Below are 22,740 nucleotides of genomic sequence, written 5' to 3' on the forward strand. Positions count from 1 at the left end.
GCTAGCGCTGCCTCGGCACATTTCGTAAAGGTGCGGGGAGCGAGCGACAGCCCGAACGGCAGCACTAGGTATTCGTAGGCTACGCCCTCGAATGCAAACCTCAGAAACTGCCTGTGTTTCGGGTGTATAGCGACATGAAAATAAGCATCTGTTAGATCGATTGTCGCAAACCAATCTCTCGGGCCGACTGCATTCAAGAGCTGTCTGAGTGTTAGCATCTTGAACCTGTACGTTCGTAGATACGTGTTCAAGACTCGCAGGTCGAGGATGGGACGAAGCCCTCCCCCTTTTTTCGGAACGACAAAATAACGGCTGTACCAACCTTTGTCTGTCTCCGAAGCGGGGACCACTCGTATTGCTCTTTTCTGCAATAGCGCCTGTATTTCCTCTCTGAGTATCATGGCTGCCTCGGTGTTGACAGTCGTGTTTACGACTCTTTGGAAACGAGGCGGCTTGACCCGGAACTGCAACCGGTAACCCATGGCAACGGTTTGCAGCACCCACGGAGAGGGGGCGCAAGCGCGCCACTGAGGGAAGTGAGCAGCCAGCCGGCTGACCTGCAGCACCGTCGGCGGGGCGTCGTCGCCCCCCAGTGTGTCTGCAGGGAACTGCATCACCTGCCTGACCTGGCTCATTTTGCCTGCAGGCTGAGCATTTGTGATTGTTTGAGAATAAACAACACTCTTTATTGATTGTAACATGGAAACATGTACATTCATACATTTTGATGGATGCACCTTTTCTGGGGCACAACAATGAAAAACAGCGGGAACACTCGATGTGGTCACTTGAACATTTAACACACCTGAACAGGGAGTTACCTGAGGCAATTTGTGTGCAGGGGTTTTGTGCTTGGGAGACGGTGATAGGAAAGTGCAGCGCCTTCTGGGGCTGACAACCTGAACAGAACTTAAGCGGCACCTCTTGTGCGGCAACAGAGGGGTAAAAACAGCGTCTCCCTGCTGCTGGACCCCTTCTCGACTCGAAACCACAGCTAGGAGGGCTGAGGCTTCTTCCTCCTTGGCGTCGGGTCCCGTCGGGGGCCCGAGGGTGGGCCTTTGCTCCAGGCCGACTGGCGTGGAGCTCGGGCCGGAGGACGTGCTCTCGCCGGCGGCACACCCACTCCAGCAGTGGGCGCCGGTCTCTTGCCAGTCGTCAGAGGAGCGGCGGGCCTGTGAGAGCTAGCTGCGGGCTTGGGCTGGAGCTGACGTCTGGGGATGATGTCGCGCAGAGCTTCCGTCTGCTTCTTCCTCAGATCGAATCTAGCCTGAATGGCTTCAAGTGAATGTCCGAATAACCCAGCCGCAGACACTGGTGCGTCCAGATACACAGCTCTGTCCCTATCCGGGACGTCGGAGAGGGTCAGCCACAGGTGCCTCTGCGCCACTACTGTCGAAGCCATCCCTCTGCCCAGGGAGAGCGCTGCACAGCGAGACGCACGGAGGATGTAATCCGTGGTGACTCTGACCTCGTTAAGAAGAGGTGCCAGCGGGCTGTCATCAGGAACCAGCGATCCAAGCTCCGCCAGGCACATTGCCTGGTACGTCTGGAGCATGGTGACGGAGCTCATGGCGCGAGCAGTGCCGGCCTGAGCCCGATAAATCTTCTCCAGCTGCGAGGCAGAGAATCTGCAGTGCCTGGACGGCAGAGTTGCGGGGCCACCGACACCATGGTTATGGGACGGGGCCAGATAAGCAGCCAGAGACGGCTCCATAGGGGGTGGGTTAGCTAAGCCAGCCCCCTCGGCGCCGTCCAATTCCATGTACTGTCCATAGCCGGGCACAGTGACGCGGGTAGACAGAGGTTTGTCCCATGACGCTGTTAGCTCGCAGAGAAAGTCTGGGAACATGGGAAGGCAGTTTTTGGCCGTTGCGGGCTCCGGTGGGAGGAAAAAACCCGCGAACCGCGACGGCTTCCGAGCTGGTGGAGGAGAGGGCCAGTCCACCTGCAGCTTCTCAGCAGCACGGCGAAACAGGGAGAAAAGAGAGGTGTCATCGTGGCCGACCGGCGCAGCAGCGGCGGCACATTGGGCCGACAATGAGCTCTCCTGCTCATCCTCCGACAAACCATGGATGTCCAGGCCGATGTCCAGCACGTCATCGTCTTCCTGGGGAGCGCTGGCGGGCTTCAACCCAGGCTGAAGCCCGTCAGCGCTCCTGCATGGTTCCGGCTCGTCATCGGCTAACCCGTCAACATATTCCATGTGGTCAGCCCAGCTAATCGCGGGGACATCGACCGGAAAATCCTCGTCTTCGGACTCGGACGAAGCCGGGGCTCCAGACTCGGAAAGGAGAGGGTCATGCCGTGCGACAGCCGAGCGTCCCAGCACTCTTTCCACAAACGTCACCCGTCTTTCGAGGGTCGAGCGCCGGAGCTGGCGACAAAACGCACAGGCTTCGGGCTCCGTCAACGCTCTCCTAGCGTGGACGATCCCCAGGCAGACAGGGCAGGCATCGTGCTGGTCGCTGTCGTGCAAAGAGAAACCGCATCCCTGAGGACAGGGGCGAACAGAAGATTTCTGCTTTGCTCGCTTCGGTTTGGAGTCCATTCCAAAACGCAAAGCGAAACGCTGCACAAGAAAAACTTGAAAATAGCGCTCCGCGGGCAGCCTACGCACCAACTGGGCGGTGGAGGCTAACACCAACAGGGGCAGTTAAGCTAATTTCAAGTTGGCAGACAACGGAGCTAACTAGCAGCAGCTAGCTAGCCCAACTCAGCAGAGGTGTTCTCAGCGAGGTGAAGAGCGTAAGAACTGAGGGATGACTGTGATGACAGCGGCTATATGTGCGGGCGAGGCCGTGCGCGTGTCATCACACGTCATCTGCCTTAAAGGCGTGAATAAAGGTTTCTTCAGCCAGGACACGCGAGGGCGTGATATCCCATACTTATGTGTTGTACCGAGTGAATCGACTGAAAGGGAACTCCTCACCACATCTGTTAAACATCAAAAAGCTTCTGTCCATACTTTTTTTTTTATCAGATGAGTGAGAATCACTTCCTCTTGAGGACCACAGGTGTTTTGCTCTCATTAAGTTTACTTTTGTAGAGATTTATTTTAGTACCAGTACCTAATCATAGGTTCTTGTACATAAAATGAAAAGTGTCAGTGTTATAGTGTTATAAACTATTGAAGAGGATGAAGAGGATAAACACGTTGATCGACTGTTTAAAGTGTCATTTTCGTTTACATTTAGGGCTATTTTGGTTAAATTCTGAGATCAGCCTTTTAAAGCACAACTGTTTTCGGGCCTTTTTATGTTTCAAAAGTGTGAAATCCACAGAGCTCCACTTCTATGTTGATTTTTGACTTACTGTCCAGATGTTTCAAAATCAGCATGTGTAGATTTCTGTGTGTCACTTAAAGTTATTTTCTTAAATAGAGGATAAGTATTTAATGAATATGTAATGTGTTCTATGTTCATGTGATTGCAAAGCAAAGATTTAAACACATTTATATTTATAAACATAATATTTCATAATCAGGCAACCCTGTTGAGCTACAGATCCATCCATTCTCTTCCATTTGTCCTTTTCAGTGTCGTGGGGAGCTTGAGCCTATTCCAGCTGTCTAAGGGCAAGAGTCAGGGTACATCCTGGATAGGTCACCAGTCTGTCACAGGGCAAACACCATTTGCATTCAGACCTATAGGCAAGTTACCAATTAACTTAAACCCTATAACTGCATGCCTTTTGACTGTGGGAGGAAGCCACAGTCCCCAGAGAGAACCCATGCAAACACAGGGAGAACATGCAAACTCCACACAGAAATAACCTGGCCTGATGATGGAATTGAACTTGCAACCTTCTTGCTGTGAGACTGAATTGGAATAAAACAGCTCTCTGTTTTATTCCAATTCAATCATTGCTCTAATCATAGAATTGCAAGGTGCCTGGATGGATGGATGGATGGATGGATGGATGGATGGATGGATGGATGGAAGTGGGTGCTCTCCTTACATTTAATGACAGAAGCCATTAACATGAGCAGCTGCAGACAAAACAGCAGTGAATGATGTAAAAGCATTACATAACACTAACAGCACTAAACAGTCATATTATGCATTTAAGGTTCACTGCAAAAAAAAAGCTTAACTTTCAGCAGAATTTATTACCAAGCAGTCCATGTAATGTTCTTAGATCCACTCCACAGAATCTGTGGTTCAGCCAAAAGCAATCATTCAACAACAGAACACATGTAGGCATCAATTATTATTTTTGTAAGTTTAACTGCATTGATTCCGTGCTATTAGACAACATTTTTACTTAATTACACAAACATACAGTTTATACAACAGCAAGTCTTTGACTATTTGAAAATCAAATGCTAAGATGTATTCTGTACTACCCATTATCTCTGTGTTATGAGACATAAACGTGTCTAGCGAAAGTTTAATTAACATTTTTACTATTGTCATAAAAATAAATGGAATAAACACAAAACTACACATGCAGAAGGACAGAAACACACACATACAGTTTCGGGATGTTCCTGGCGTGTGATTAGGTAGAGGATCAATAGGGAGTCTATGTGTCGTGATCTTGGGCCATGTTGGCCCAGCATTCTTAGTTTTCATGTGTTTTGTATTTTGTTCTTTATTTATGCCTTGGTTCCTAGGTGGTTCTGTTAAGATGTTCCCTATTTGATTTCCCCATGTGACTTTACCCCCTGTGTGCCCATCTGTGTATTGGTGAGTCCTCGTCTCCCCTCCTTGTGTTTTATTCCATGTTTCCCCAGCCCATTATGTCTGTGCTCTCCCCGTGCTCTCTCTCTCTCCTCCTGTCTGCACCTTTGTGTACTTCCTGTTTTACTTTGACAGTCTCCCGTCAGTGTTGTGTTTACTCCTGCCGTGTCTCGTAATGATTATCAGTGTCACCTGTGTTCCCTCTGTACTCCTACTGTATTTATGTCCACATCTCCCTCAGTTCAGTGTTGCGTTCTCCCTCATTCATGGCCGTGTGTTTCTCCGTGTAATATGTTATAGTTTCCAATTTAGTTAGTATGGTTTTTCTTTCCAGCAATAAAGCTGTGTTTTGAGTTCATTCCTGCCTCCGTGAGCTTGTGTTTGGGTCCAATTCCTGCCTGCCACACAGCCGAATCATGACACTATGACTCTCTTTGGGACACTCCCATAGGGCTTAAAATCTGGGACTCTCCACCAGTTGCTCTTAGAACTGAAGAAGCTTCTCGGATAAAACGTCCAGTCCAGACGCTTTTCTTTCCAAGCTCTTTAGATTATTCACGACCTTATATGTGAGGAGCAGAATTTGAAATTTAAGTCTGGATGTAACATGGAGCCAATATAGGAGAAATATGCTCTCTCTTTCTAGTCCCTGTCAGGACTCATGCTGCAGCATTTTGGATCAACTGAAGGCTTTTCAGGGCATTCTTAGGATATCCTGATATCCCACCACTTCAGCCCCACAAAAAAACAACACTGTCCCAATTTTTAACCCCTGACTTTGGCACAGTCTAGACATATTGCAGCATAACTAAGGAAGGAATAAGGGTCACCTGATCCAGCCCTAAGTATATGCTTTATCAAAAAGGGAAGTTTTAAACATAGTCTTAAAAGTACAGAGGGTGTCTGTCACCCAAATCCAAACTGGGAGCTGGTTCCACAGGAGTTAAACACAAGTACAGCTCAGTCAGAGAGGGGCTGACACGATGCTATAAAGTCTTTAAGATAAGGTGGAGCTCGATTATTCAACACCTTGTATGTGAGGAGCAGGATTTTAAATTAGATTCTGGATGAATCTTCTAGGAATGCAATCTAAATAATTCAGTAGTACAGTGTCAACTTACAGTAATAACATTTGGCATCACATGGCAGCTTCGAGTAAAGAAATCATCATCAAATATCCATAAAATTATGAAATATATCTGGTTGTAAAAGCTGCTCTTTTGTTAACTGTTACTCTTTTAATTGCAACACATGGATACTAACCAAGTCATTAGAACTATTTTCTTAATAACTCATTAATAGCTTAATATTTTGTTCATTTAAGACGATTTTATTAAATAAATTAAACTCATAGCAGGAGAGTTGTCAGCATAAAAAATGTTATGATTGTACTTTGATTTTCAAATTTCCTCTTCACAACTGCTGAATGAAGAATTTCCACATGCTAAGAAGCCACCCAGAGACCCTTTGCTGCAGTTAGTCTCCCTCCAGAAGGCGTCTGGCTGCTGGCTGCTTGATGCAGCTCTGGCTGCTGCACTGGGAAAGACCAACGAGGAGGTGGAAAAGTCAAATTTCCCATCTCTGCTGATATCAGATATCTGATGTCCACAAAATAATAATATAAAAAAACATCTGACATTAAGTCAGTATCTGATTGGTGCTCTTATAAAAACCTTTCACTAAATATTAAAAAGCCAAAAGAAGTCATTGATTTCAGGCGACAGAGAGGGGCGCTCAGGCCACTGGAATCTGGAGGTGAGGAGGATGAGGGGGTGCTAGCTTTATATTTCTGGGAGTCGCCATCAATAAGGTCGTTAAACAGAATGCCTTTTTGTCAATGCTGGTACAAACCCTGTTTGTGCTTTATTGATCCAGTTGCAGAGGTTTGAAATTTCTTTCAATAAATCTCAGAAAATCAGCTTGGTTTCGATGTTTACATTATTTTTCCACAACAACAATACAAAGATATTATTCGTAGCTGACATATTGCACTTTAGGCTACTGACTATATTACGTGAGGAAATACAAGAATAACTCTGAATGCAATTTGATTCATTGAATTTGTTAATTGAAAATAACTTGAAGACAGACAAGAACATTTGTTGTTTTTTAAAGTTTCTTTATTTTGTGCCAAATCAATAAATGAGCGGTAGAAGCTACCGTTCACAGATGGAAAATGTAAAACACTCACTTGCCACTCTATTAAGAACATGTTGCTTTTTGATCAATGTGACGGACCAAAAAGCAACAAAGTTATTGTACCCAATTGATCCCTATGAGCGACCGTGGAGAGGAAAAACTCCCTTTTAACAGGAAGAAACCTCTGGCAGAACCAGGCTCAGGGAGGGCGGCCATCTGCCTCGACCGGTTGGTGTATAAGTGAGTGTTTTTTATGCATATTAAATATGTAATTACTGTAAATGTTATATTAAATATTTAAATGAAATATATACTTACCTGAAGCAGACGTGATGTGGGAAATTTCTGAAAATGCCACACAGAAATGAGCAGCCTTCAAAGTGGTTACTTAATTTGAAGGCTGCTCGTGTATGCTGTGTGGCTTACCTGTGTCTATTTCTGAAATACGTCTCTGAGTCTTTTTTGCAACTCACGGCGGGATTTATCCGAGACGCTTTCTACCCACATCTTTTTGAAGTTCCTCTGTTTGACCAGGTCTTTTAAGATGGCCTTTCCATGAGCTCTGCAGAGAGAAGCATTGTTAATCAGCACTTTAGTTTCTAAGTAAATGCAGAGAATTTATCAAAAGAAAGTCAAAATAGAAATATCAGCCTATAATTGTTAAAAGTTCACACTGACCTGACTTCAGAGGAAGCATCCAGACACACTGCACTGACAGCCAACAGGAAGTATTTGGTGAAATTCTGTCTTGCAGACAGAACTTTCTCCGCTCCCATGACTTCATTGATCATAAGAAGCCCCAGTGCGGCACCAGCTCTCACGAGAACGCTCTTATGTCTGAGGAAAAAAAACACAGACAAATCCATTCAGCGTGTTTGTTTTTCACCTGATCTGATTGTGATGCTGGGGTCACAGATACTCTTCACAGGTGTGAACTTACTTCAAACCATGGATCTCCAGGCTAGTTATAAAGCGACTCGGGCTACAATGATGAACCAGAGCTGTCAGAGCTTCCTTGGCATGTTTCTGAATGAACGGATTGGCATTTGCCCTTGCAAACACCTGGAGTAGACTCTCACAGGTCAAATCAGCTTCTCTGTCCATCCTTTCTTTGAGGTGAACACACAAATATCCCACGGTGTCCAGTGCCGCACAGGACACACAAGAGCGATTGTTTTTAATCTAAAGAATCAGAGGAAATTTAAGCAGTTAGAAATCAAACCTGTTACAAAACTGCATGAGACAGGGCAAACATGGACAGAAGAGAGTGGCAAAAACACAGATGTAGAGAAAAACAGCTGGTATACCTCTTGTGTCACCCCCAAACAAACTTTACGGAGGTTTAATGACGTCAACTCATTTTGGTGATGCCGCGCCAGGGTGCGGATGTATCGTAGCCCCTGTATCTTTTTCTGCCTGTAGGAAGATCAAATAGTTTTAAAACTCATATCCTCACATTAAATTGAAAATAATTAATGCTAACAGTAGAAAATCATTTTACCAGTCGTCCTGACTCAGCAGGCTGAGGCTCAGCTGGAGAGTCTCTGAAGGATTCCAGACTGGCTGAAGCTCCTCCCCTAACTTTTCATCAATTGAGACGAGGTACCCTGCAATAAGCTCTTTAAAGTCAACCTCTGGAGGGTGTTTAACAACCCTTCGAGGTTTTCTGCTTCCTGGAGCTGGAGCTGGAGAAGGTGGAGCTGCTGGAGCAGGGGTCAGAGCTACAACCCTTGCTGGAGCCCCAGCTCGGGGAGCTGGAAGAGGAGGACTGGTTTGGGGCAGGTAGGCATCAACAATTTTTTTAATTGCTTGATCCAATGTCCGAACCATATGTTGGGCTGTCACCAGCCTGACACCACCGGCGACTTCTTTGTCTGCACAGATTAGATCATGAAATATTCAATACTCACATTTCTGTTTGTTTGCAGCTGAGAATGAACAAGACAAAAGTCCACTTTAAAGGGGAGAGCAAACCATGGATGTGTTTATTAAAGTACAAGTTTTCAGTTCATCACAAAATTTGTATTCAAATAAAACCAAATCACAGGCTGGATAAAAATGAAGCTGAAATGTCAAACTTTTGACCTCTATAGATATTTTACCATGGCAACACCTGAACATTAAATGTGTTTTAGCAATGTGTAAACTCTGGTTGGAGGGTTTATCTCTCACACAACAGCTGCTTAAAAGTCTGAAGGGTTTAAATGTCTGACATTCTGACTCTTTAGTGCGTCGATATAAGAACTGACCTGTTTCTCTGTAGTTTTTTGGCCTCACTGAAATCTGTCTTCTGTGAGGTCGAGAGGATGATGGAGGACACGGTGGTGGAGGAGGAGGGGGGGTCTTCACAAATGGGATCGCCCTGAGCTCCTCAGGAGTGTAACTGTCTCGCGGTGTTACTGAACTTCCATCAGAGCTCGATGAAGATGCCGAGCTCAATTCCCGCTGTGGCTGCACCTCCCCAAAAAATTCACCAAGTGGATGCAAGCTGTCCCTGGGTGTTTCTCTAAAGGGTGTCACCAGCCTGACACCACCGGCGACTTCTTTGTCTGCACAGATTAGATCATGAAATATTTATTACTCACATTTCTGTTTGTTTGCAGCTGAGGATGAACAAGACAAAAGTCCACTTTAAAGGGAAAGCAAACCATGTATGTGTTTATTAAATTAAAGTACAAGTTTTCAGTTCATCACAAAATTTGTATTCAAATAAAACCAAATCACAGGCTGGATAAAAATGAAGCTGAAATGTCAAACTTTTGACCTCTATAGCTATTTACCATGGCAACACCTTAACATTAAATGTGTTTTAGCAATGTGTAAACTCTGGTTGGAGGGTTTATCTCTCACACAACAGCTGCTTAAAAGCCTGAAGAGTTTAAATGTCTGACTCATCATTACATCGATTTAAGCACTGACCTGTTTCTCTGTAGTTTTTTAACCTCGCTGCAATCGGACTAATCCTGTGAGGACGAGAAGATGATGGAGGACACGGAGCAAAGGGGATAGGCCTGTGTTCCTCGGGAGTTTCAGAGTGACCATTGAAAATCCGGTCACGGATCCGTTTTTCTAGGTCTTCCACAGGCCTAAGAATCTCATCAATTCGAGAAAGAGTGTCCGTCTTTCTCTCCCTCGTTTCTTTGCCGTTTGTACGTCTCTAAAAATTGGAGACAATTATATTAAAGGGAAAAAAGCTGAGTTGACTTGAAATGTCTAAAAACAATTTTACAAAAATAGATTTACAATTTTATTGTGGTAAACTAAACCACATTACACCACCACACATCTAATCCTACAATGTTTGTTTAAAACCAAAGTATTTTAACTTTATGCCATAACAACAACAGAAAGCATGAAAACATCAAAAGTGATGAGCTGTCTTCATATGTCAGTTATTTTTACATTAAAACACCCTTTGTCTGTTTTTACTTTTAACATCTACTTTTTCTCTTTATGAATTTGAGATGTGAAAAGTATGTTTAGAGAAGTAAAAAGAAGCTTGTACTTACATTCATTTCTATAAAGCGATGATTTCCGTTGAGCTATCCTGTAAAGTTATAATTTTTGCCTATTTAAGCAGACAAAAATGCAGTTGATGCACCGAAAGCTGTAATCCTTCAAAGTGACGTCTCAAAAACGAACGAGTCTAACAGTGGTAGGGTGTTTGTGACGTAACACGGAATGTCACGTGCAATGTCCTGCCGTTGTAAAGCTGCATCCATGGTAACAAAACAGTCAGGCCTGTGTGATCTGAGTCTGTGTGCGTTCGTGTGTGTGCGCTGGTGACATAGGCGCGTGCATGTGTGCCCCGGTCACAGCTCCTTTCAGCATGGCCGGAGGTAAGACACTGCCACGTTGCTCTCTGCTAATTAAAAGTTTGTTCAGACCCCAAGCTGCAATGTGAATACAGCCAACCGCGCGTTTTTGTTTGTCAATAAGAGATTCGTTCGGGATAAGTTTTGTGGAGGGCGGAGTTTGCTAATATATGTTTTTAATGAGTTTTAGCCAAGAACGCAGCTGTAATGTTAGCATGCTAAGTTAGCCTGATCGCTAGCAGCTTGTGAGCATACTCGCGGCAGTTTTTTTTAACAGCGTGCACTCTTTTTTCCTTCGTCAGGAGAGGTGTACTGGCAGATGCGTGACACACACAGATCAGACACTTATTTCTGTGTTGCAGGTATGGAGATGTTCTTATGTTTTGGAGATGCAGTCTTTCATTCATTGTTTTTATAAGTACAGTGTTGTATTGCCTGTTGGATGGCGGTTATTAATATGATTGTACTGAAGTATAATGTTTGAATTATTTTGTTTATTGTTCTTATAAGTTGTTTTTGATGATTTTTCAGTGACATATTATTTATTTTGTGCTTTTTGTTTTTGAGAGCTTAAGTTAATGTTTTAAAACAATTTGTTGTATTTGATTTATTATATTATTGTAGTGTTAATGAAGCTGCAGGCACAGCTCCTTTCAGCATGGCCAAACAGACACGTATTTCTGTGTTGCAGATGCACAGTAAAGAGCCAAAGACCCAGTACTGGGTCTTTGTTTAAATCTCAAAGTGTTATGATAGTCCGTGCACGCTAATTGTTGAGAGTCTGGTGGCAAATATTTCTCTGCTAATCGCTGCAAAGGCTCCAAAGGTGGCAAATCTAAAGTCCAGTAATAATGAGGCGCACCTTCGCCTTTACAGTAGAAAAGAGATTGGCTCGTTGATTCCTCCTCACACAGCATTAACTCTGCGTGCATGCCATTCTCACCAGGTACTACTCCTATTTTTAGTTTTTCTAAACTATCTCTGCCTAACAGATTCACTGGGCAGGATGGATCATAAATGCACTGATTTTTGCATTTTCTACCACTTTTCCTTTCCTCCAGTATCAGCGGTTCGGTAAGCGGCTGTACATTTGTATGTCCTGAGGCTGATTTCACAATTACAGTGTCTACTGAAAATTTTAATCCTTTAGGTTTTTCATGTAGAACTGTTCTACATGCTCCAGTGTCACATAGCATGGTCATAGGCTGACCATTTACATGCATAATTATAGTAGGTTTGTGCTCTGAATCTAGAACTAATTGTTCTATATTAAAAATGTCATCCTTTGCCTGTTCTTCTTCCTGTCCCTTTCCTAGTCAATCCTGCTGTTTCTCTCCTCTATTCCTGCAGTTCCTTGCCATGTGTCCCTCTTTACCACAGTTCCAGCAAGTGTTATCTCTCTCTCTGTCACTTTCATATCTTTCTCTGTCATTCTCTCGCTTTCCTCAATATCCGCCTCTTCTGTTTTCACCTCTAAAACCTCCTCTTCTCCTTCCTCTGTTTCTCTGCTGTCCCTGCCTTGGGCCTCTATATCCTCCTACAAAGGCTACAAATCCTGTTTCAGGATCCACAGAAAAAACGTTCCCTTTATCTTTTTTCTTTAACACACGAGTAGCGTGTTCTGCATATTGTAATGCATCAGGCAGTGACCCGATGTTCATGGTTACCCAATGCTTCTCTACATGTGCTTTTACAGGTGGCAAAAGGCCATTTAAAAATGCATTTTTTTAAATGTTGTTGATACGGGGTTTCTGGGCCTTCCTCATAATTTAATCCTGAATGTTGTCTAAAGATTGGGCGTAAACGATCGAGGAAGTCTGATGCTGTTTCAGCTTCCTTCTGCTTTACTTCTCCTATTTTAGCATAGTCAGCTCTGGGAGCCAGTCGAACTCTAATCCGCTCATACAACTGTGTCATGGCAGTTTGTAGGTCAGCAGATCCGGGGCCTAGGGCCCTACCATCTTCTTCTGATCCTGTGAAGTCTCCTCTAACTGTTCCTATTTTTAATCCTAACAGGTCTTGTATTACCTGAAGCATTTCATGGCCATTCAAATACCACTGTCTTCTAATTAACTCGACAGCATCTCTCCACTGTATGAAACCTTCATTTAAAGGTGGGACATCTTTGAGTACATTCTGTCTATCTTTTTGTGACCATGGTCTAAAAACAAATATATTTGGATTCTCATCTCGCTCATTATTTTCACCACCGGTCGGCTGTCCAAATCTAGGATTGGGTGTGGCTATCATTGGAAACAGACCTGAGAGGCCAGGTGGATCTACACTGCCCTCCGTGACTCTCCCATATGGGTCTTTTCCTATGTCGTCCTGCGGGTTTCTACCTACAGTTATACTTTTTAACATGCTTTGAGCTTGAGCATAGGGGTTAGTTTGGGTGGTGGATGGATTTTTTGATTGTGGTTCAGGTGCCGACGACGTTGTCACATAAGGAGGTGGCTGTGATTTTTGTAACGTTGTTTCTTTTTTCTTTTGTTTTTTCTCTCTTTTTTCACTTCTCCTTTCTTTCTCCTCTTTCCATGCTTTAAAATATTGCAGTTCTTGTGAGCGTTTTATTTTCTTTTTTGGATCTTTCTCAGTATTTATTTCTGCTTGGAGGGTTTCTTTTAATTTAGTCAATGCGGAGGGGCTACATTTCCCCTCCCATGTGGGACATTTAGTTTTCTTTGGGTTCCTCCATCTGCATGCACTAATTTGTCCGGCGCCTGGACATTTTTTCTCTAGCCACTGCTCGTCAGCAGTGAGTTTTGTAGCTTTGTTACCCATTACAACAATATTGCAGAGCCGTCTCTGGTATTAGAGTCAGGAGTGGTAGTTGACACGTCCTTCGACTCCAAGCTATTCATGGAGCGGTGCCATCTTTATGTGATAAAACACGACCTTTCTCCCTCCTCACCAGTACTTTGGCCACTGACAGGAAATAAAATGACAGAAACCAAAGAGTAATCCAGCAGCGTACTGTGCTGTTAAAAATGATTTACTCTTCACACACAAAAAACACAAACATTTAATATACAGTCGCGCAGATCCTTTCAGCGGATCAGTCTACCGGCCCTTCAGGCGGGCGAATCCTTGCACTTTTATACCAGCTCGTGCAATGGGCGAGCTTGCACTTTATTTACCTGCCTGTGCGATAGGCGAACTCTTTTATGGATCCCTTCCTGCACTTTATTAACCTGCCCGTGCGATAGGCGAACTCTTTTATGGATCCCTTCCTGCACTTTATTAACCTGCCCGTGCGATAGGCGAACTCTTTTATGGATCCCTTCCTGCACTTTATTAACCTGCCCGTGCGATAGGCGAACTCTTTTATGGATCCCTTCCTGCACTTTATTAACCTGCCCGTGCGATAGGCGAACTCTTTTATGGATCCCTTCCTACACTTTATTAACCTGCCCGTGCGATAGGCGAACTCTTTTATGGATCCCTTCCTACACTTTATTAACCTGCCCGTGCGATAGGCGAACTCGTTTACGTGAGTGTATATGTGTGGGTTTCTTTACCTTACTGAAACGTCGCTGCAGCCGGTTTCATTAGATCGTTCCACTGAATCCCACCGCCGTGGACCACTGATAAAACACTGGCCAGAACCCGAATTCAACGTTTCTGGGCTTTATCCTCTACCTGGAGAGGGCTGTTGACAGACTTCAGTGCGTGCTCTCCACGACGTCGGGAATCAGTGTAGATCTCTGTTTGGAGTCACAACAAAACAGTTGTTATTTCCTATCCGGCTCAAAGGGCCAAAAAATATGTCAGAGTATTTTCGTTTCAGTAAAGAAAGAGACAACAAGCTTGTTAAGACATGTACATGGGTGAGAGCTCTGAGTGAGACTCACACCCAACTGTAGTCCGCTTTCTTTATTTATACACTTGTTCACACAATACACCCTTTCATAACTCTCATAAGGGCAACGGCGTGCTTCCCCTTAAAACAAACTCACTGCACGTCTTCGTCCTCATGACTACGGCGTGATCTTCTGGTTTCAAATGCCTTAGGCATTTCCTGTTTTTCTCTGTAAATGGTTGAGACTGGATTCACAAGCAGTTATACAAAAACAGTTATTTCCACATAGTTTCCGTGTTAAATGAAGTAAAACATAAGCTTTATAAAAAGGTATAATAAAACAGTAAAATCTCTTAACAAGAGGTTAAAAGAGGAGCTTATGATTCACTGCTGTCTTTCTGTCCTTGTCTGTCCCCACAGGAGGCTCTGCAGTGCGTGCAGGAGATAAATAGCACTCAGCTGCTGTTTGTGTTTGTACGAAACGGGCTGGAGTCAACACTGGAGCGCAGCACGATCGGCAGGGAGCACATGGGCCTGCTGCTGCACCAGCTCATTAAGACCGGCATCCTACCAAAGGAGCAGTACTACAAAGGGTGAGTACAGAACCCCCAGGGAAGTTTGGACCAGCAGGACTCCACATTACCAGCGGCCCGCAGGGAAACGTCAGGCTTGTGAATATTTTTCAGCATTTGGTGAAATCTTAAAACCCCCTGTCTGGCCAAAAAGCAGTGAGTTTCCATATGTTGCTACCAGCATGGTGCGATGCTGCTTAATAATTCCATCTGCTGAGTCAAGTTCGGCTTGTTCTTGTATTTCTTAACCCTTGAATAATCTTTGATGTCCGTGTACTGTGCTTCTTTTTTCAGGCTTAAGGAAATCCTGGAGGTGGCAGAAGACATGGCGATAGACATCCCCCACATCTGGCTCTACCTGGCTGAGCTGATCACTCCCATGCTTCAAGAGGGAGGCATGCCCATGGGAGAACTTTTCAGGTTTGTTATAGTACTTGCTAAGTCTCTCAACACTTTAGATGAGGAGTAAATGGGATATTTCTATTTGTTGATGGTTAATTCATTGGTTGCCTGATGTGTCTTCAGGGATGTCTCAAAGCCTTTGATCCCTCTGGGCAAAGCTGGAGTCCTGCTGGTTCACATCCTCACTTTACTCTGCAAAGGAATGGTAAGAGCTGATCATTATTATGTCACATTGTGTTTTTGAAAAGCTAGCATATATACATAAACTTTTGTCCCAGAAAAAAAACAAGATTAAGATCTATCCATGTGGCATTCATAAATATGATTGCATTTTCCATCATTCTACAAACATCTCTTTCCTCGCATCAGAGCCATAAAAAGGCAGGTACAATGTGGAGGGAGGCAGGCCTGCGGTGGAAGGACTTCCTCCCTGAGGACGTAGACGTCAACAAGTTTGTGACAGAAAAGGTGAGGGTTCACTCACTGCCTTCATCATTAACAGCCTGCTGTCTGTGGTTATCCTTGATGTAATTCAACACTGCAAAGGAAAAAAGCAAGAATCTAAAGCTCAGGTCTTAACTGAGGAGTCTGATTACTAAACATCTGGACGTGACTTTGTGTTCACATAGTTAAAGAAAACTTCCACAGGGTTATCATGCTCCAATTCTTTTAAACTATCTTGAATTAGCATTACATAATTCAGTTTTTTTGACCATATTAAGGATATCAGCATTGTACATCGTACAGATCCAAGTGAGAAAAAAGTATCTTACCACTGTAATGACAGATGCTGAAGAAATGCAGAAAAATGACCAGAGGTGAAAAGTAATAACTCATCAAATGTTAGGTATCATCATTGTTTATGTGATCTTAAAATGCCACACATGGATCTTAAATGAGTTTCATTAATAAGAGTAGTATAATAGTCTAATCCTCCAGTCCAATATGCAGTGTTACAATCCTCTCATCACATTTAATGTAATGCAGGATAAAAGGAAGAAATATTCTCATAGCATGTGATGTGACAAACGTCGTGAAAAATGACCACGATGCCCCTCTCTCTCTGTCTGTAGAATGTGGAGTTTACACTGGGCGATGAGTCGGAGAAGGGCAAGAAGAAGGAGCTCAGCGCTGCAGATCTGACCAGACAGCTGGACAGACTGATCCAGGACAAGGCTGACAACCAGAGGATCTTTGACTGGATTGAGGTTTGTTTCAGATCCACTCATGTGGGTTCTGACTTTTAGAACCTGAAAATGTGTCATCGTTAGTTTCTTAACAAAGCAACTTTAGTAACCGCAGCACTAACAGAGCTGATTCATACAGGTCATCGTATTTTGGGTGGTGTTTTCCAGTTTTGTGCACACGTAAATAAACGTGATTCTTTGTAGGCCAACCAGGATGAACAGCAGACCTCCTCCAACATGTTTGTCAGAGCGCTGATGACCTGCATCTGCCAGTCAGCAATTTGTGAGTCATTCTGCACTCTTCACATTAAACACTATTAACAAGAGACTAAGTAGACTAGTAGACTTCCTGGTCCACTTCAGTTCTGATGGGCTTTAAGTCCTCTTACCATATTACTGAACTTTGGGACCTTTTACTGCTGAAATCAGTTAAATCATGTTATTTAAAGTGAGCCTTTAGTTCCCTCACAGCTGACAGGACTTCATTTATGTTTAACATTTGGTAGAAGTCTCATCTGCTAGGAAAAAAAAAAGATCTTTTTATTTCATTCCTTTTTTCTAATGTTCTGTTCTGTTAATTGTCAGTATGTGGCTTTAGTTGTACTTTTAGAAATGAAAGGGCTGCTATTCAGTGTGTGAAAATAATCCAGGCCAGAGGGTGTAGTCCAAGTGAAATGTGAACATTCTTGAAACTTTTCCTCCACAGGTGAGAATCCCTACAAGGTTGACAGCGAGCAGATCAAACGGAGGGCGAAGCTCCTGCAGAAATACCTGAAGGACGAGCAGAAGGAGCTACAGGCTCTGTATGCTCTGCAGGCCCTCATGTTGCAGATGGAGCAGCCTGCCAGTAAGTAGCTCATTCAGGCTCAGGTTGTCCTTTGTCACTGCTTTGAAATTCAGATTTCTGCTTCTCTTAAAAGATTAAGAAAGCGATCGGCATCATTTCCTCATTCCTCACCATTTTCCTCATTTCCTTTCTCCCCTCCCTCATCAGATCTGCTGCGAATGTTCTTCGACACACTCTACGATGAAGATGTGATCAAAGAGGAGGCCTTCTACAAGTGGGAGTCCAGCAAAGACCCCGCCGAACAGCAGGGGAAGGGCGTGGCCTTGAAGTCCGTCACTGCCTTCTTCACGTGGCTCCGCGAAGCCGGGGATGAATCCGATAACAGCTAGGGGCTGCTGGGAGACTCGATGGGAGTTCTGGGCAGCGAATGTTCTGTGGATGATTCACAAGAGGCTGAATCAGCAAAATCCTTCTGCATAAACAGAAAAAAAAATAAAGAAAAAAAAACTTCTTCAACTGGGAGAGATTGTATTATGGATCGAACATTCGATCCTTTTTTTTTTCTTGTTTGTTTTCAGTTTCTTGTTTTTCTTCTGTGCAACTGAATGTCTTTTTTGAAACAAACACAGGATTAACTAAAGAGATAAATAGATTTGAGAGAGAGAGGGAGAATGCTGAGAAGAGTTGAAAGCTGTAGGAATGCTCTGATGCTGTTTCCTTCAGTATTTTTATTTTTTGGGTTGTTTTCAGAAAGCTTTTTCTCGCCACGGCAAAACTACTCAAGACATTTTGCTTAAAGACAGAAAATATAACAGAAACTTTAAAATGCTGTTCACATCTATATTTTTGATGAATTCACCCTTTATCATGTCGACATGACAGATGTCATGCTACATGTCCGCCGTTTGGATCTACATGATGTGCTTATGTAAAGCTTTTTGTTTCCCTTTTCAAAGTGTTGGATGATTAAGGGTGGTTTGTTTTGGTTTTTTGTTTTTGGTTTTTTTTTTTTTGTAAGAAAAATCGAAAACTACAAAGATAAGAGCCGTCTAGAAGACATTTCAGTCATGAGTGAATGCAACGGTTGTGGACTTTCTGAGGACGTTGTCACTGAGGAGAGGGGCAATGAACATTGACCATTTTGCTGCTTGCAGGGGTGGCAGCGATGCTACCCTTTAAAACCCCAGCCCAACTCAATCCCACCACCCCGACCTCTAATGTGTCTGTTTCACTTGTTTCCTGCACTTCAAAAACAAACTGTGGACTGAGAGAGAGAGGGAGAGCAAGAGCGAGGGATCATGGTTTCACCCTCGTTCAAAGCCTGTTGGTGTTTTTGTTTTGTTTTTTAAAGAAAAAGTATCATTATTGAAACTTGAAAAAGTATACAGACAAAAATCCACTTTAATGACAAAGGACTTTTAAGAAAAGTTTAACAGTACGAATCCTAAGGCCTTTCTTTGCTTCCATGAGTGGAAATGCATTTCAGGAGAGTTCTGTAAATATACGATGAATAGTTTTCTTTTAAAGAAATTATGCTAATGTAACCCCTATTTCCCCTGCTCCTCTGAAACAATGTGGCAGTTCCCCCTTCCCCTGTATTTATATTTTTCTCTCCTCAGCTGGCAGAAGGTGCTTGTGATATCCAACCCCAGTCATTGATTACAGTTTAATTGAAAAATTGTAAATACTTTTCTGCTTTACTTTATTAAAAAAGATATTTAATTAAAGAAAATTATTGCCTCTTTTCACATCCAGAACTGGAAGAGATAATAAAGATGGTTGCAAATAAAAAGGAAAATGCAGATGCTTGTGGTTTTGTGACTGGAGGCGGCAGCAAGGCCGGTGCTGTTTTGCCACTTTGATCCACATGATTTGAAAATCAAATATTGTGGTTGATGTTTGATTTTATTTATTTATTTTTTTCAGCCACACAGAACAGATTTCCCTAACAATATATTAGGTTGTGGGTTGTTGTTTTTTTGGTTTTCTGTTTGTTTTTTAATGAGTATCTTTCAGGTTAAAAAATAAATTAGAGGGACTTTATTATAGACACTTATCTCCTGAGTTTGAGCTTCATTATGAGACACGAGTCATGAATCAGAAACATGAGAAAACTAAAAACTTTAGAATGAATAGGTTTTTAGCCAGGGGAAGTGGCATGGCCAGGGCTGCTTTTCCACTTTGATCCTGTGATTGGAACATTCCTCTGTGACTGCAGATTTGTTGACTGTGAATGTGAATCACCCCAAAGGTGACTACGGTGGCCTTTTGGGTGCAATGAGCTTGTTATCATTGTTCAAGAAGTCAGTTTGAGATTTGTGACATCGTTCCGCTCTTCTGCATACCTTGGTTGCATCCATCCGTCCATTTTCTTTCGCCTATCTAATTCTGGACTGCTGGAGCCTATCTCAGCTGTTATAGGGCGAGAGGCAGGGTACACCCGAGACAAAGTGTCAGTCTGCCAAAGAGCTAACATATAATAGCCCTTCACACATAACCAGTTAACCTAATCACACTAACTGCATGTCTCTGGACTGTAGGAGGAAGCCAAAGAACCCATGCAGACAGGGAGACCCTGGCCAGGTCATAGATTCAAACCCAGGATTCTCTTGCTGTGATGCTAACCAGTGTTATTTGCGCAGTCCAAGCAGATCACCAGTTTCTGAAATACTCAGACCAGCCCATCTGGGACCAACAACTCTAGTTCAAAGTCTCTTAAATCATCTTCCTTCATTACTCTGGTGCTCTGATTTAACTTTAACAAGTTGTAACTTTAACAAGAGTATATTATAGAAATGGGTCTATTATGGTATGTTATAATGTATGATGGAGCTCATATCAACCTGAAACATGACCTAGAGGTAATCATTTAACAGCTAGCCTCTAAACTCCGGGGATACCTGCTGACATGTATCAGGGGACAGATGTAATGTAACTCAGAGACAGAGTGTCACATGCAGTCTGCAGCTCAGAGACATGCTGCTGTGGTCAGCAAGAGAAGTTATGTAACTAGAGGCCAGGACACAGGTTACAAAAACACAGATGAGACATGTGTTCTGTAATTCCAGTGGGGGGCTTCACACTAAACTGAAAAGAGCTGGAGTTGTTGGGGATCTTCAGAAAGTAGGGCTGGATTAATTCACCAAGAAACACTGCACACTAACACATTAAGTATAGAAGCAGTAGAGCAGTTTTGAATTAGAATTTGAAATAGTCAACAGGAAACTCCAGGTCTAACAAATCAAGACAAAAAGCAGGTCCTGTGGTGGCCAATAGAGGTTGAAATAAGCAGCGTGTTTCCAACCTGGTGCAAAAACATTATTGTCGTTATTGTTTTAAAATTAGGGCCATGGTTACTGATCAACATGGTTAACTGCTACCCGCTAATCATTGCTAATTAGAACAAAACTGAACCTCTGGACTGTTGGTGCCTTTTGGAGCATTATTGGAAATATTTGAAAAATAATGCTGCTTTCTACTGCCTAGTCCTTTACTTCTGTGTTTATTTGTATAGCAAAAAACATTACACATTATAAAGTGCTTCATGTCTTTATTTGTGGCTTCAGTTAAAGCCACACATAAAGATATGTATACATGTTACACCTTATTCCTACATACGCACAAATAGATGTAAACTATGGCCTAAATAATGGGGGACAGATTAAAGGAAAGCTAAACCATGAAAAGAGTTTTCAGAAGTTGGTTGAAACAAATGAGAGATTCAGACGACCTGACAGGCTGAGGAAGGATGTTTCAAAGTTCAGGCGCTACCACCTCTAAGGTGCGATCCCCTCTGGTTTTAAAATCAGAGCATGGATTGATTAAAAGATCTTATTCAGATGATCTGAGCAGTGGCTCTGCAATATAAGCAATATGTTAGTAATAGTACTTTAAAGTGGACTCTGAATTTCAATGAGATCTGGTGAAAGTAACAGGAACAGTTGTTGTTTGTGAGCATCAGCCTTTCTGTTGTGTTCTGCACCAATCAGAGACAGGCTATGGAGGACTGAGAGAGGCAAGTGAAAAGTGAGCTACAATAAGTATGTGTCTCTGTGTTGCACTGACTTGCTTACCATGCATGTATGTAATAACATTAGTACAGTGCTCTCATGCATATATGTTTACGTTTAGCTCCACAAAACCAACACGGGAGTGGCCAAAATGCACAGGCCAGAAACCACTGGGTGGTGTCACGGTGGCTGTTTCCATCTTTTTTATACAGTCTGTGGTATTATCTCAAACTGCAGTTGCACTCTTTTATATCGTTTTTATACTTTCTTTCTATTCTTGAAATAGAGGTGGACGTACCAAAGATCTGCAGGTAGAAATATTCACATTTGTTTAAATCATATTTCTATGAGCTAAGCATCATCACTAGCTTGACATTTCTTACAGAACCTGACCCAACATCACATGATGTGGTGTCGAGATCAGCCAAACCTATTTTATTCACTTGTCTGATGGGCATCATTAATAATAATAATTAAAAAAAAATCTTTTTATCACTGATTGCTGTTGCAGTAAAAGCACACACTGACGATTTGTGACACAAAGTCTGTAGGAGCACTTTTTATTTTTCCCTTTACTTTTACTTTCGCATGTTTCCATAACTGCAGTAACACATAACTGTATCAGGGTTGTGTCAAAAACTGTTAGGTACTCGAAACACACACCCCCACCCCCACTTACATCAAGGAAAAGTTATTCAATATCTCACATTCAGAGTACATGTTCACTTTGGATCTGTGATTCAGGTCCAAATACACACAGATAAGATTAGTTCTTCTGATAAAAAGGAGGAAAAACAACCCCTGTTTTGTTTGCAAGAATCTGCTCTGCCTTTTTCATCATGTAATCCACAAGCTGTGACTGTTCCTGTGCTATATCCTGTGGGGTGTTTTTTTATTTTATTTTATTTTGGGGTGGGGGGGTTGTATATCATACTGTGAGAAAGCTGCCAGTTCAGTCTGTAACACTAATATGAGCTGCAGAGTGGAGTGAAGCCTTCTTTCCCCACCTCCCACCGTCAGCCTGAAATAGAACGGTATGGTTGTGCTGGACCGCTCCTAAATGCAACTCGGGCCAACAGAGTGTGTAAGCTCAGCAAACTCTGCCTGTACAAATAAATAAGCAGTGCTGTTCAAACATTCTTCCTCCTTTTTTATATTCATTTATACTCTTTTAAGTCAGTGTGGTCTCTGTTCAGCAGCGCTTCACACAATCGACCTACAGCAGCACCTTTTGTAGGCTGTAAGTCGACCTGTGTGTAACCACAGTGAGGCCTTCATTTTAAACCTGTATCATCTTATAACACGTGTTAGGAGAGCCGCCGTCTCCCTGCTGACACCACACCG

The 22,740-nt window shown here is 43.0% G+C and overlaps 2 protein-coding genes across 2 annotated transcripts; one reads left to right on the plus strand and one right to left on the minus strand.

Annotated features, from left to right (window-relative positions):
* Positions 1-7,188: 7,188 nt before the first annotated feature.
* LOC134641752 (uncharacterized) lies at positions 7,189-10,651 on the minus strand. Its single transcript, XM_063494286.1, has 8 exons — positions 10,331-10,651; positions 9,741-9,978; positions 9,071-9,370; positions 8,323-8,695; positions 8,129-8,237; positions 7,762-8,003; positions 7,500-7,658; positions 7,189-7,383 (listed from the first exon to the last, which is right to left on the minus strand). Exons 1-8 carry the CDS (start codon positions 10,334-10,336, stop codon positions 7,254-7,256), a joined length of 1,557 nt encoding a protein of 518 aa, XP_063350356.1. The 5' UTR covers positions 10,337-10,651; the 3' UTR covers positions 7,189-7,253.
* wu:fb16f03 (eukaryotic translation initiation factor 4 gamma 1) lies at positions 10,621-17,790 on the plus strand. The gene is made up of 11 exons (XM_063494098.1): positions 10,621-10,660; positions 10,939-10,998; positions 12,653-12,657; positions 14,859-15,031; positions 15,305-15,430; positions 15,536-15,617; positions 15,782-15,880; positions 16,486-16,620; positions 16,804-16,882; positions 17,306-17,446; positions 17,594-17,790. The coding sequence occupies exons 1-11, from the start codon at positions 10,621-10,623 to the stop codon at positions 17,773-17,775; spliced, it is 1,122 nt and encodes a 373-aa protein (XP_063350168.1). The 3' UTR covers positions 17,776-17,790.
* Positions 17,791-22,740: the final 4,950 nt, after the last annotated feature.

This window comes from Pelmatolapia mariae, linkage group LG14 (genome assembly GCF_036321145.2).
Source record: "Pelmatolapia mariae isolate MD_Pm_ZW linkage group LG14, Pm_UMD_F_2, whole genome shotgun sequence".
In the NCBI taxonomy this organism is placed as follows: Eukaryota; Metazoa; Chordata; class Actinopteri; order Cichliformes; family Cichlidae; genus Pelmatolapia; species Pelmatolapia mariae.